Source organism: Pinus tabuliformis, chromosome 4_2 (genome assembly GCF_031772625.1).
Source record: "Pinus tabuliformis cultivar Carrire ecotype Pingquan chromosome 4_2, CPIR1, whole genome shotgun sequence".
Lineage (NCBI taxonomy): Eukaryota > Viridiplantae > Streptophyta > Pinopsida > Pinales > Pinaceae > Pinus > Pinus tabuliformis.
In genome coordinates this window covers 507500119-507515208 of record NC_142304.1, presented here as the reverse complement: position 1 = coordinate 507515208, position 15090 = coordinate 507500119, and the positions used below count along the sequence as shown (strand labels likewise).

General features: G+C 38.3%; 1 protein-coding gene across 1 annotated transcript in view; it reads left to right on the top strand.

Annotated features, from left to right (window-relative positions):
- Nucleotides 1–6047: 6047 nt before the first annotated feature.
- LOC149170224 (uncharacterized) overlaps nucleotides 6048–15090 on the top strand; it is a 74583-nt gene continuing 65540 nt past the window's right edge. The window contains exons 1-2 of the mRNA XM_089428955.1: nucleotides 6048–6520; nucleotides 6652–6759. Coding sequence (XP_089285081.1) covers nucleotides 6200–6520; nucleotides 6652–6759 — 429 coding nt within the window. The 5' untranslated portion in view covers nucleotides 6048–6199. The remainder of the gene's footprint in view (nucleotides 6521–6651; nucleotides 6760–15090) is intronic.

Sequence of the window (15090 nt, the reverse complement as noted above, 5' to 3'; positions counted from 1 at the left end):
GTCTTTGTCGACCTCTAAATGGAATTCGGGTTTGAGTAGGTGGTGTGGAATCTCGAAATCGTGGTGGAGTGAGTGGATTTGTGGGAATTAAACTTCTTTCTCGTCCTACAAATCTACCCCTACGCATGTCATGTTTTAAATTAATGATGGTTTTGTTTGTTTTTTTTTTAACTTCTAATTATACTTCCCCGACAATGGCGCCAAAATGTTTGGTCAATTCAATGTCCTTGAATTGGCAATCATAAATTGTCAACCAGGGTGCATAGACTGATGAAGTATAGGTGCACAATATGTGCTTAGAAGTTGTTTACTAGGTCGTTATGTATTTGTCAAGGTCTAAACTTAAGATGGGGCGATGTTTGTCAATTGTATTAGTGTTGTAATTCTTAGGGATGTTGATTAAGTTTCCTAGGAATTAATCTCTATCCAATCAGTTTGTGGATGATGTGAGGGTGATTTTACTTATGTTAGATTGTTGGGATTTGATCTTAAATCTCTTTGTTGCAGCTCCTAATTCTCTAAGTGCAAAATGAAACCTTACTCTAGCAGCTATGAAGGAATACTGTTGAACTCAATTGTTTTAGGAGAGGTCTTCTCGCTTGTTCAATTTCTGCTCAAACAAAGTAATCCAAGCAACATCTATGAATTGAACACACTTCAATTATGCTGGATAATAAGCAAAGGAAATAACTGTGCAGTACCAGGTATAAAGCAAAGTAAATAACAATCTAATCTAGGTATAAAGCAAATTAAAGTTCTTATGCAGATAACAATTTGAGATCATTATACAACATTATCACACAAAACAGAGCAATTGAATAATTAAAGGAAATCATATTGTATTTGATTAAAACCTGCCACTGTTTGTAGGGGCCCTCCACATAGCAGTTCAAAGCTTCAAATCAGTACAACGCTTGCACACAAAAACCAAATTCATTCACACAAAATTCACAAATTGTTCAGAAAACATATCATTCGACGTGCACCCAAATAACAATGCGACCATTAGCTTTATAGCAGGTCTCTTTGCATAACTGTATGAAGATCCTAAGCCTAATATCTCTTAATCCTATCTAAACTTATATCGTGAAACCGTCGTTTTTCTATTTCGAAAGAAAAACGATAAGGTTTCAATTGATCTCGGGTTCTGTTCTGCGTTAATTTGACGGTTGACTCGGAGTTTGACCGTGATCTCTTATGCCTCTTTTAGCAAACAGTTTCGAGTGGATAGGAAGGTATCCATGAGGGAGTCATCCTCTATCCATCCACACCTTTCATTGCTGACCTGGAACTCTGGAACCTTGCGAACAATGAAGACAACTATGAAATCCTGGACTAGCTGCGGAAACAGACTGATTCATTAGCTAATTACAACTTTAATTAAAACAATAGGGTATATAGCTGAATATGAACAAGAAAACATACTAATGCATACCTTCATCAAAACCTGGTAAATATGGCTTTATTAAGTGGTAAATATATATGAAAAAGAGAGGATTATTGGGCAAAAGGATGTCATGGTAGGACAATCTTCAGACTCTACATGCCATAGAGTGATAAGTTAAACTTTTAGCACAATCACAATTTGCTCAAGACTAAAAATTGAATAAGTAAGATAGGCGTGGAAAGAAAAATGGTGAATTACATTGCTTCTAAATTTTGATTTATTTATTAATTTTATCACCAATTTTAGAATTCCTCATTATCAACATTATATGACAAATCTGAGCCTAAAAGCCTTTGGTTTAAATGTTTGAAAAACCAATCTAGTGTTCTTTGTTATAGCTCTAAGTAAATGAAGTACTATTGATTGATTTTGATTGGTTGTTTTAATATTTTCAATAACAATAAAAGGGAGACTTAGGGCCATTTTGCACTAGCAAGCAAAACAATCATTTTTTATTAATATGGTTTATATGAGTAGTTTATCAAATCACAAATTTATCTTAAAATGTCTAGTTATAGGGGTAATATTATCAAATCATCACGACTTAATCTATCTTAACATGTTCAACTATAATGAGAGGAACTAAGTACTTTAATAATGGGTTGGATATATAGTTTCTTTTTTCAAAACATTAAATCTGCAAGAACACTAAATTTGAAATTACATATTACAAAAACATACATCAAATCGAAATATGATGCTTACTTGGAGATGCACTTATAATTCAAATCTGAATCTCTTAGTGCCTTCTCCTTCTAACACTTGTACTCCTCATATCAAATATCCAAATTGGTTCCAATTATGTATTAGGCCAAATTTTCTCGTCATTGTATCTTTTGATTAACTGATTTTGAAAAAAATCATTATTTTGCATGTAAAATGAAAATTAATTACTTATCAATAATCAACTCTACGACGACGAAAAATAAGTGATCCTTGCTTAGAGATAACCTATTTGGAAATGGATGCCTTTGGTCTAGACTTGGGTTTGTCTAGTTATAGGATCAAATTTCAGGACCTTGCACTATCCTCTGTAGTAGTGTGCCAAATTTAGCGGTGTGAATTTTCCAAAAGCCAAGGGGAAGTCATGATTTTTATACACAAAACCTTCCAATTTGATCTCGACACTATGCTATATAAGTTCACAATCTAATAACGCATATTCGAAAGTTCACTTGCAAATTTTCTTCTCCCAAAATTTTGAGCAGAAGTATAAATTGTGAAAAGTTCGATTGAACTCTACCTTTTCTCAAATGTTTGCTACTCCAGGAGATCAATCAAGGCACTGAATAAATGGAAACCATTATAAATAGTTTGTGGTGAATTAGAAGATGCTTCCTTGCAACTTACAACTTTCTATTTTGCATGTGAAGCTAAGTGGCAAAAGATATGAAGATCAAGGGAAATCTCGTTGGATGAAAGAATGACTACACTATTCATTACTCAACAACTTCGCTTGTGTTTAACACATGTGAATTGTCTAACTTTAAAGTGATGAACATTCGTTGCATAACTTTGATCGTTAATTGTTGGAGGACATCCAAATAACAAAGGAGAATGGTGATACACTTTACTAGTTTAATGTGATAGAACATATTTGATTTATAGAGTGATGAACACTAATGGAGTAATATCCAACAACATGAAAACCATAGTAGTGCACCAAATTTATTGGTGCACAATTTTCAAAATCCAAGAGGAAGTTGTGACTTTGATCTAAGGTAGCCTAAATTCACAACACAATAAAACAAAATCGAGAATTCACATGCAATTGTATAACATAGGGAATTGTCTGTCCTTAAAATGGTGAACAATAATGGAATAAGATCAAATTACAGACAAACATCAATATAATAACACCAAACAACATAAAGACTATAATAAACTCTCAAACATATTGACCAATCAAAATTTAGAAAAATATTTTTGATAATTATATTAAAAACAAAAAAAAATATTTAATATACCAAACATTAAATTTATTGAACAAATATAAAGTCAAAAACAATTTTTTTTTTTTTTTTGTAAACTAAGGAGGGACCATTCTTTTTCCATTACTTCGAATTGAAACCATTACATTTTCATGGTGGCCTCAACCCGCCCCGAGGGGAAACCGGGTCTGTTGGCCACCTTAAGTTTTTGACAGCCATCCAAAAACAAAAAATACTGATTCTTCTTGTCCATGCTATGTAAACTATACATTCAAAAAGATTACTACTGTCTCTTGTTTGCATTCTTAACTGAAAATAGAAACTAAACTATTCAACCATTTTCACAAAAAAACTACAGACAGTATACATATCTTCTAGTATTAGTCCGCCATGACTTCCTGCTGCTCCTCTTCTTTCTTTATACCCGGGTTGGTTTCCTTGATCAGCTGTTGAATCTCCTCCAGTTTTTTATCCTGCATTATCAGAGTGACCTGCATGTTTTGCAATTCTTTCTTCAAGTTTGGGATTCCCTGTGACAGTTCTGCCATCTCCATGGCCACTTGCTCCATCGCCTTCGCCAGCAGCCTTTTCATGACCCAGTAAACATGCAAGGCCTGTTTATACAGAGTCATGCGGCCTCTCGTGTTCCCTGGATCCGGGAGGAGGTATTCCCAGTCTTCCATTTCTGACCCTGATTGCCCCTGGGTTGCTTCTTCCTCCAGATGCTGGATTATCCTTCTGATATCTTTATTGGTGTTCTCACAGTATGCTTCCTCCGCAAACTGAATCCTCTTCTTTAATGTTTTCCTGTATTTTCTTGCTGGTGCTGGTTCATTCTCTACCCGTCTCCCTTCCGATCCTCCTCTTCCTCTGCTTCGTTGCCCTCGTCCCCGTCCTGCTCTTCCTCTGTTCCTGTAATTTCCCCTGCCTCCCCGACTCTTCGTGCCTGAGGTGCTTCCGAAGTCACCTCTCTCCTCTCGCCATTTGTTACTCCTGTCTACCTGCTCCCTGTCCTCCTGTCTTTTATCCCTTGCTGACCCCGCATCCTTCCATATCTTCTTGCGCGGTTGTTCCTCTCTATCCTGGTCCGAGTCAAACATTTCTACTTCTTCTTCCGTGTCATCTTGGATCGTCTGATACTCCTCTGCCGCTTCTCCCTCTTCGATTCCTTTCCCCTTCTTTCCCTGGCTTCTCCGTTCTCTGCTGTCTTCACCCTCGTCGTTCCTCATTCTCCTCCTTGTCGCCATTCGATACTTCCTTCCGGCGTTGTCCGCTTGTCTTCTCCGCCTTCCCTGCCTTACTATTAACCTGCCCAGAGCTTTCACTGCTCTGTCTCTTCGCTGATCCTCGGCACAATTGTTTAACGTTCTCCTCTGTTTATCTCGCCTTCCTTTATGATGTCTCCTCCGACGGTTCTCCTCGTCTCTCGTCGCTCGCTTTACCTGCCACCTGCCGATTTCATCACCTCCCACCTCCTTTCGTCCTTCTCCTGTGCGGTCATTCCCACGTCCGAGCTCTGCCGCATTACCTCCACCAGCTCCTTCCTTCATTACCTCGTCACCGTCCCTTCTCGATATGATACCTTTGCTGATCATCCCTCTGTCCTCCTTCATCATTACCTGACTGTCTTCTGCCTCGTCATCCTCTCTTACCTGATCTGTATTAATTGCCCTGATCGCCGCCGTTATCACCCCGATCGGGGGAAGTCAAAAACAAATTATTTTTTAGTAGAAGATCAACTTAAAATATTAAGTGAAAGGACAAATTTTAACTCCCTAATAATTAATTTCTTTACCTATTAACTAATTCACCAACAACTAGTTTTTAATGGCTATTTCTGGACAATGTTGCATCCTTACTATTTATTCTTTTTGATCGATGGATTTCTCACCTAGTCTTGAGGATGAACCACATTATTTGATGGATTTCTCACCTAGTCTTGAGGATGAACCATATTATTTGGTTAAAACGTGGACCAAATCCTATGAGTATAATTAACCCGAAAGACTTTCTTCTATAAAAGAAAAAAATATATATATTAGTAAATAGCTCTGCCAAAAATAAACCACACCAAAACAAGTTATTACAATAGTTCCACCTGAAATAAAATTAATAAAAATCCATAAAAATTACATAAGCAGTCCTTCAGCGAATGAAAAATAAAAAACAAAAAAACTACAGAGACCAAATCCTATCCATTTTCTTCTATAAAAGAATAAAAAAAATAGTAAATAGCTCTGCCAAAAATAAACTAGACCAAAACAAGTTATTACAATAGTTCCACTTTAAATAAAATTAATAAAAATCTATAAAAATTACATAAGCAATGTTTCAGCTAACTAAGAATAAAAAATAAAAAAACACAGACCATGATCCGTTACTAATGAAAGAAAGAAAGAAGAAATAAATTATTTTAACGTTTACGAGGCTAAAAATAGCTTATGGGACACAGTGCTTCTTCATCTACCGTATTCGACCCTTTTTCTATTTTTGTGAAGCTTTACAATAAATGCTCCCAATTTTTTGACAAATCCCTAATTAAATAAATTATCCCAAGAACTAGCTGCCACACAAAAACTACATACCGTTAAACTTAATGGAAAAAAAACCACATAACTGAATAAAAATTCAACTCAGTCATCAACTCGGAGCTTCGCTGTGTTGTGCACACGTGTCTCTGTTCCCAAGAAAGGTTTAAGCCAGGCAATATGGAGCCGAGTGAATCAGCCACGGGGAAGGTCGTTTAGGCTATCATTTGAAACAATCAAAACTTTCCAAGATACTATTCTACCCTTCTCAAATTTCTTCATTTCATTCGACCATGAACATAATTAGGTGGAGCTTCGTCAATGGCATCCGGAGAACCCGATGGCTGTCAATTTCATCATCAATTCACCGCGATCTCAATAATCCCCCGCTCTTCCATCCTTCTCAGTCTCCTCTGCGAAATATTAATAGGCCACTGCCCTACAATTTAAGGGCGCTTTCAGACGATGCATCCTCTTCTTCGATCCATGAAGATGTGAAGCCCGAGCCCACGCAGACAGGCTCGCAGGAGAAGCACACCGAGGAGGAGAAAAAGACGACTCATGACATCAAAGACGATCAGACTCGAGTTCTGCAAGCGGCGCTCGAACATGTGGTATGTATGTATTTAATATCACTGTTAATTTATTCAACTTGCTTTAATATTAGTGCTAATTTATTCAACTTGTTGATCACAAGGGTCTAGGGCTTTTATGATAATAATATTTTTTTGGGGATTTTGTACAGCCAAATTTGGGATGGACACATGAAGCGATGGTAGCAGGCGCGAGAGAGGCGGGTCTCTCACCTTCAATCGTGGGTGCATTTCCCAGGAAGGAGGCTGCCCTTGTTGAGGTATTTATTGTTCATTCGTTATTTTATTATTATTATTATTATTATTGTTAATTTTTAATTTTAATTTTACAAATTTTTAACTCCACCCCATGTTACAGATCTCCAACTCCTTCAGTGGAAGTATTTAGACTGTTAAAATCACCCGACACTTGCACCCAGCCTTACCCCTTTGAAACTCATGCTACGGATGGGATTTGCAGACTCCAGTGTGAGTGTGGACCCCTGGTGGACAACTGAATACTTCGTTGACCTAATCAGTGAACCAACACCTTGTTGGCATTCCTATCATCTATACCTTATTTACTCAGATACAAAATGTATGATATGCATTTTAGCTTAACAAAATGACATCTACTCGCAGTTCCGGACTCTTTTCAGCGCCCAAATACAAAATATATAATATCGATTTATCTTTTCAAAATGACATCTATTCACAATTCCAGACTCTTTTGTTTAGACTTCTCTAGAAGCTATGGCCGGTGTCCATAATCACATTTTGATCAGTGGTGTCTTACGTCTTTTGAGTAGCAGAACCAAACTTGGGTCAAGGTATTGTGATGATGAGTCATTTTGAAATTAATCATAATTGTATGAAACATGCTTTGTGCAATTCAATTAATTTCTGGCAAGTTCTATTGTAGAGTCAATATCCAAATCATGTTCTTTGTTCATGAGAAATTTGGATTTAGTGTTGCCAAAGGCTTATTCAGGGTACGAGAACATATTCTGTGAGATTTCAAAGCAGTTTCCTTGCTTCTTACATGACTTACTGATAATACCTTTAATTTTGCTAGCAGAGTATATGGAATATACCTTAATTTACTTGGTACTAATTCATATACAAATCTATGAACAAGTTGAATGTATTATCAATGTTTGAACACTTTACATACATTTTGCATTACTGACAAATATAAATGGAAAATTGGCATTATGATTTATCTCCTTATCCTTATTTTTTTTTGGTAAAGACCGGTTTCCAATAATCCTTATGCGGAAGTTTGGCCTTCCCCAATATGGGAGAGATTGACCTTGTTAGAAAATCAGAAAGGCAGAAATATTTTCTTATGTTGATAATTACTTGTGATATTATTATGTTCTTATTAACTTCTTTATGTTTTTCCTTTATCTTCTTCTCATCAAAAAATTATCTAGACAAGAACATGAAGATCATGGACACTAGATGTAGGCGCTTAGCCTGTTGAGAAATCTAAAGGGCAATGATTAGAGTGATTTCTCTTTCTTTGATAACTGCTTGTGATGTCTTTTTACTTATCTTACTTATTAGCTTCACTTATTATTATGTTTGTGTATCATCAAACAACTACAAAAAACAAGAAGAACAAGAACACAAAATATAGGCTGCAAGCCAGGGCCAAAACCTGTCCACTTAAGAGGAAAACTTGCAATTCTCTTCTCTTCCTTAGAGATTCTTCAATTAATGAATTCCAAGACCTTTAGACCAAGACCAATACCCTCTAAGACCAAGTCCAACCTTTCCGGATGATGTGCTTTCCTTGTCTAAGTCAAACATAGTCAAATCTCTTCCAGCAGCACAACTTCGACCTCCAGCTGCAAAATTTCCTCCTCTACTGCAGACCTGAAATTTTCGGCCCTCTTACAATTGTTGTTGCCACACGTGTGAGCTTCTTTTAGCCTCCCAGGACTTCTTTAGACCTTTTCTTGGCTTTCTCTGACTTCTGGAGCTTGAGGATGACTTCTTGTGACCTTTGCTTGACCTTCTTGCCTTCTCTTCTTCAAGATCAAACTTGTAGAGGAAAACCCTAGATCTGTTGTAGAAACCCTAGCCTTCCTTCGCACGTGTGAGAGAGAAATAGCCCAAAACCAAGTCTTCTTCGTCTTCTTTCGTTGCTGCCTTCTTCCTCTTCTTCCTTCGCTTGAATGAGTGAGAGATGAATGTACTCCAAGGAGGTCGAGTTTCCTCCTTTATATAGGCTTCTCAAAGGTGGACGTGGCTCCTCAAATTAGGCCGACTTGATCTTGGAGGGTATTTTGACACTTTTAAGGACAAAAATAATTTTCTTTACAAGTTACAATGTGCCCGAAGGGGTCTTCAACTTATGACAATGACTCTTTTGACTTCTTGACCTAGGACAAACCCTAGAAGCACTCAATGGGTGCTTGACCTATAAAATAAAAGACCTTGAGCATGAAACCCATGCTCCAAAAATAATAATAATAATTTTCTTTCATTTTACAATTTACAAGAATCAAAAGTACATTATGAAGACCGAACCCAGTTACACATTTTTCGACACTCCCTCTTAACTATGGAGGTATTCATAAATGGTATATGGACATTCTCAATCTAAAGAGATCTCATAAGAAGAGTCAGATTGGTAACCCATTTGTTTAGCATCATAACAACCAACATTGTCATATAGCAAGGCCTTGACTAACAACTCTATCTCTCCACAAGATCAAAGCACAATGCTGGTGAGACCAATGATTTATAGACACCATCATCATTGTCTCTCAAGGTACATACCCCACCTGGGTGTTGGGTGTTCACAGAGTATGACCTTCCTTGCACTATTATTATCTTGGATAGCTAGTCCTCAAAGAATATTGGTCCACGACTACTCTTATCTTGGATGCCCTACCTCATCTTCAAAGAGTATCGGATGCCAGATGCTTACCCAATCCTCCATTCTATCTTCCCTAGTGAAGACAAGAATGATGTGCCTATGTGCCTATCTCTCTCTCTCAACTAGGGAGGATACATCAACCAAACCAAGCTTGTTTCTCAAATACACAAGCTTATTATTAGGAAGAGATTTTGTCAATATGTCAGCTACCTGCTCATCGGTGGAGATATATTGTAGTTGCAACACACCATCTTGTACTAGCTTCTGAATGTAGTGATACTTGTTGTTGATATGCTTCGTTTTTCCATGAAACACTATGTCTTCAGATAATCAAATACAACTGGAGTTATCATAATGTATCATTGTAGGGCCCATAGGTCCTTCAAATATGTCAAATAACAACGTCCTCAACCAGACCACTTCTCTGCTTACTTCATAGGTTGCAATATATTTTGCCTCAACACTACTCAAAGCAATTGTATCTTGCTTTTTGCTCATCCATGAGATCATGGAGGATCCCAAACTGAAACATCCTCCTGTAGTGCTCCTTCCATCTTGCTCATTGCCTCCCCAGTCGGAATTTGTATATCCAATCAAGTGGACATCATTCCTCCTATCGTATTTCAGGCAATAGTGGATGGTTCCTTGCAGATATCTCATAATATGTTTTGCTGCTATCCAATGATCATGCTTCAACTCCATTTGGAATTGGCTAAGAACATTTACAACAAAGCATATGTTTGGTCGAGTATTCACCAAGCACATTAGGGAGCCAATCAATTATCTATACTTGGAAGGATCTAAAGGGCTCGATTCAAAACTCCTTAGTCTTTACAAATTTGTGATCATTGGGGTTGTCATTGGTTTGCAATCCATCATGTCAAACTTCTTCAACATCTTGATCACATACTTTCCTTGACCTAGATAGATCTCATCAGGTCCTGTTGACACCTAATCATTGGGACAGGGTGAATATATGTAAATAATGTAAATAATAAATAATGGAGGATAGGAATATGAAGGGACATTGACATTGGGAGGTGCAGCCCAAGAGTGTCTCCCTCCTTGTATATATCCATGAGCAATCTCAATGCAAAGACAATTTCATTTGAGGAGTTATCTCTTGGCCTGACATGGTATCAGAGTCAGCTCCATTTTTTTAGCTTTCCTGCCTTTGTAACTCCCTCCCATTCTACCTATTTTGCAAAACTGTCACCTTCTCTTCATCTTGCGCTGCCACGGTGATTTCTCTGTCTTATCCCTGCAAGATTCCGTGGAAGCGGTGGAGACGCAGTGGGAGTGCTGAATGTTAAATTATGGTATGTTCTATATGCTTAAGAGCAATTTACTTCAAATTTTCTTATTAGTCCAATATCATTTTCCAGAATAGCAATCACATCAGCATGATAGTAAAATGCAGATGGAACATAAATGTAAACAGTAGAAGACAAGCCAAGACAAGAGACACAAGATGTGGCATCAGGCAGGGACAAACCCCAATGCGGGGAAACCCTTGATCAATTCTTCCTATATTCTTCAATTCAATAGAGAGAGAGAGATAGTACAATTACACAATTCTGTAATTTTATGACAGCAACAACAAAAACCCTAACCAACAAAGTCAAAGTTGGTCAAATAGGTCAGAATTGACCTCAAGTCAACCTCAGTCAACTCGGCCTCCAACAGCAAGTACAGGCAGCCCAAAACAGTTTGAAAATGATGGTCAAACTGCAGCCAATGAAGGTGCAGGTCTGCGGTCAACCCTTGACAGTCAACGCTGGTCAAAGGGTGGTCAAACAGAGGTCAACGTTTGCTGTCCAGAACTGCGTCTTGCCTAGGAGAGGCTCCCCACACTAATCCGCAGTCAAAGATACCCTCACGCTGGTCAACGCTGCTGAAATAGTCCACCTGCACCTCAGTCAACCCAAGTCAACGCTGCCCTAGTTCAGATCTGCGTCCTCCTTTTAGCCACACGTGTGAGAGAGAGATTCTCCTCTAATGCGTAGGGGAGAGAGAAGAATGTGTGTTGAGATGAGTGAGTTTATGCCACAAGGTCTCCTCCTTTTATATGCCATGTTGAGGATAAGCTGGGGGTGTAAAACATTGTTTTGCTTCTTGGTCGACCTTGACAAATTGTCAAGAATACAAATAAATTTACATCTCCATGAATACATGTCGAAATTGGATGATCGTTAGATCAATCCTACGCCTCTCGATGAGAGGAATCCAAGAAAAATATCAGCTGCCATAAATAAGGTGATCCACATGGAGTTTGGCCCTTGTTGCCAATTTTAACACTGAAGGGTCGATTTGCTGCATTGAGGCATTGCTTTGCCTCCTGTGAAGACTGGAGCGCATTGCTGCAGGAAATTGTGTTGCCCGGAGGTGCAATTGCGTGAGTGGCACAACAGAGTGGTGTGACTGTGTGCGGAAGTGTGGCGCAGCTGGAAGCGTAGTGTTGTGGTCGACGCTGTGACTGCGACTGCGTTGAGGTTTGGGATATGTTATATGTCGATTTATTTTTATGACTGTGAGCCGGTATAATTGCCAAGTTTTTGTTGTGACATCCATACCACCGCTCCTTTGCAGGTGGCCTAAAACCACTGCTCGTGGCTCCCTGTTGCGTTGAATTCTATTACAAACATGCTCCAATACCATTACTGCTCCAATACAAACTCACTCCAATACCATCGCTCTCGGTCATACCGCTCATCGAATCCACCATACGTGTTTTATAATACTTGTAATTTTAATATATAATAATGCTGTCAACTTCCATACACTGTCGACTACCATACGCTATCGACTCCCAGTGTTACCGTGACTTCTCTACACAGTTAATACTGCCTCCTCCCTCCAGTGATATATCTCCGCCCCTCTACTACCTCCATATCACAAGTAATAGCGCTCTCTACTCCTGCGTTAACACCATACCATTGCTGCTCAGTACCTAACACTCCCCATTTACATAACACCCGCAACAGTCATACCACATGATGACTACACCTCCCAGTCCCGGTTATAATAACCCATGTCACAGGTCCCAAGACCGAACCTTGTCTGTTGCATAAAATATATAACACAACCCTCCACAACGTGGTCGCTCCTCCACTTGCGATACCACTGGTTTCTCCCTTCCACTCCTATACCGCCATCACACCATCACCATATGTTGAACGCTGTCCGGTTACCTATCCAGCTAATATCTCCCCCATATAACCCGTCCCCTATATAACCTTCTCTCCCTCATATACTCTCTCCCTTACATAATACCTCTACTACATATTTATATCATAATTGTAATTTTTTTTACAATACTACCATTGGAAGTGCAATTTCTTACAACATATTGGCAGCAGAAGTAATTTTTTTTTTTTCTTATATTACACACATTTAAAATGCATTCATTGATATCTATTGTTGGAGTAGTTCTTTCGGGAAAATAGAACTATCCTGAATGGTCAAGGAAGATAAAACACACTCTCATTTTCAATGAGCTGTGGAAAGCAGTTTGTGTCGGAGAAGGAGATAATGAACCTGTAAAGGCCATCTCAGATAAAGAGATCGTCATTTGGGAAAACAAGAACTGCAAGACCTATGCCTTGATTGCAACATCTGTAAATGAAGAGGCGAGTTGCCATATTTCACCATTTTCAAATGATTTTGAAGCCTTATAGAAGTTGAAGGAACTCTATGACTCACACTCTAAACTTGAAGTTGTCCAATTGATGATTAAATTGTTCAGTCTTGAATTGAAAAATGATGATCCTCTTGCTTTAGCATCAGAAGTAAGATCTATTATGCATGATATCAAAACCACTAATGTTCAACTAGACATTCCTCTCATAGCTTTTGTCAAGGCACTATATCCCACTTATTCAAATTATCTTGAGTCATTGCAAGCAAGTGGAAACCTCAAGGAGATTACCTTTGACTCCCTTGTGAAGAAATTTGCTGAGAGAGAGAAGGCTTTTGGGAAGAAGACAACTCCTCAGTCTTTTGAAGAAGTTGTGTGTCTTGCACATAGAGAGAAGAATCATGCTCAAGATTCTTCTAGAGGAAGAGGTGGTCGAAGAGGAAGAGGAAGAAGAAATTTCAGAGGCAGGGGGGGTAGACACTCTCAAGGAGAAAAGTTTGATCTTCATTGCATATGTTGCAATAGAGATGGACATGATGCATCTACATGTAAGTTGCCTTGGGACAAAATTGAGTAGGAAAGAAATCAAGCCAAAGGTAAAACCAATGACAAAGAGAAAGGTAAAGCACCTGAATCTGCTCACTATGTTGTGGCACATTGTAATATTGGAGTAACTGAAGATTTGTTCAATGTTTCACTTGCTTCTTGGAAAAATGATTGGTTGTTTGATTTAGGGGCAACTTGCCACATGACTTTTAGAAGAGATTTTTTTGAAGAATTTACTGACAATGTTGATGGAGCAGTATACTTTGCAGACAAATCAAACCTCAAGCCATCAGGGCTTGGTACAATCAGGCTCAAATTGCCTGGTCTTCCAAACTTTCTTCTGCATGATGTTTTAAATCTCCCACAGTTGAGGAGAAACTTGTGTCCTTGGTCCAGATTCGCCAGCAAGGACACTCCATTCATATGTTTGATGGCAAGGTTGAGGTCACAACAACATCAAATCACTCACTTGTCATGATAGGGATAGAAGAAGAAAGACTTTTGATGCTGCAAGGTACCTCTGCTCGTGCACAAAACTTCTAGTTCTCATACATTTCTCATTACGATGAAGGTACATTTCCATCAAGTCTTTTATGGCATGCTAGATTTGGACACTTGAACTATGACAACCTTCGCTTGTTGAAGAAAAATGGTGTTACTGGTTTGCCTACAATTCCTAGGAAACTTAAGCAATGTGATGCTTGTATTCTAGGAAAGCATAGCAAATAGTGTTTTCATGATTCACATTCCAGAGCACATAGAAAACTTGAACTCATTCGCTTAGATTTATGTGGTCCAATGCCCGTTCCTTCTGCAAATGGAAATAAATATATGTTGACATTTATTGATGGCTACACTAGAATGTGTTGGGTTTGGTTATTGAAGAACAAATATGATGCTTTTCAAACATTCAAGAATTTTCATACATGGATTGAAAATGATGCACAATCTCATATTGGCTCTATTTGCACTGATAATGGAAAATAATACACTTCAAATGAATTTGAAAACTATCTTCGCCAGCGTGGGATCAAACATCAAACAACTGTGCCTTATAATCCCCAACAGGACAGAGTTGCTGAGAGAATGAACAGGACAATCTTAAATATGGTACATTCTATGATGTTTTTCAAGAATGTAAAATTGATGTTTTGGGCTGATGTAGTTCTATGTGCTGCGTATGTAAAGAATAGATGTCCATCTAATGCTATTAGAAACAAGACTCCTTATGAAATGTGGTATGGCCACATTCCTTCGGTAAAGCATCTCAGGGTCTTTGGTTCCACCTGTTATGCCTTGATACCAAAGGAACAAAGAAACAAACTTGGTTCAAGGAGTTGTAAGTGTATCTTCTTGGGGTATTCAAATACCTCCAAAGCATACCGTCTCTATGATGAAGTTAATAAGAAGTTTGTTGTATCTAGAGATGTAATCTTTCTTGAATCTTCCAAAACTGACAATGTTGTTGAGCGATAGCTTGATTGCTTGGATAGATTCGGGCATGCAAAATCGTTTCAAGAATTTGATAATCAGATTCCA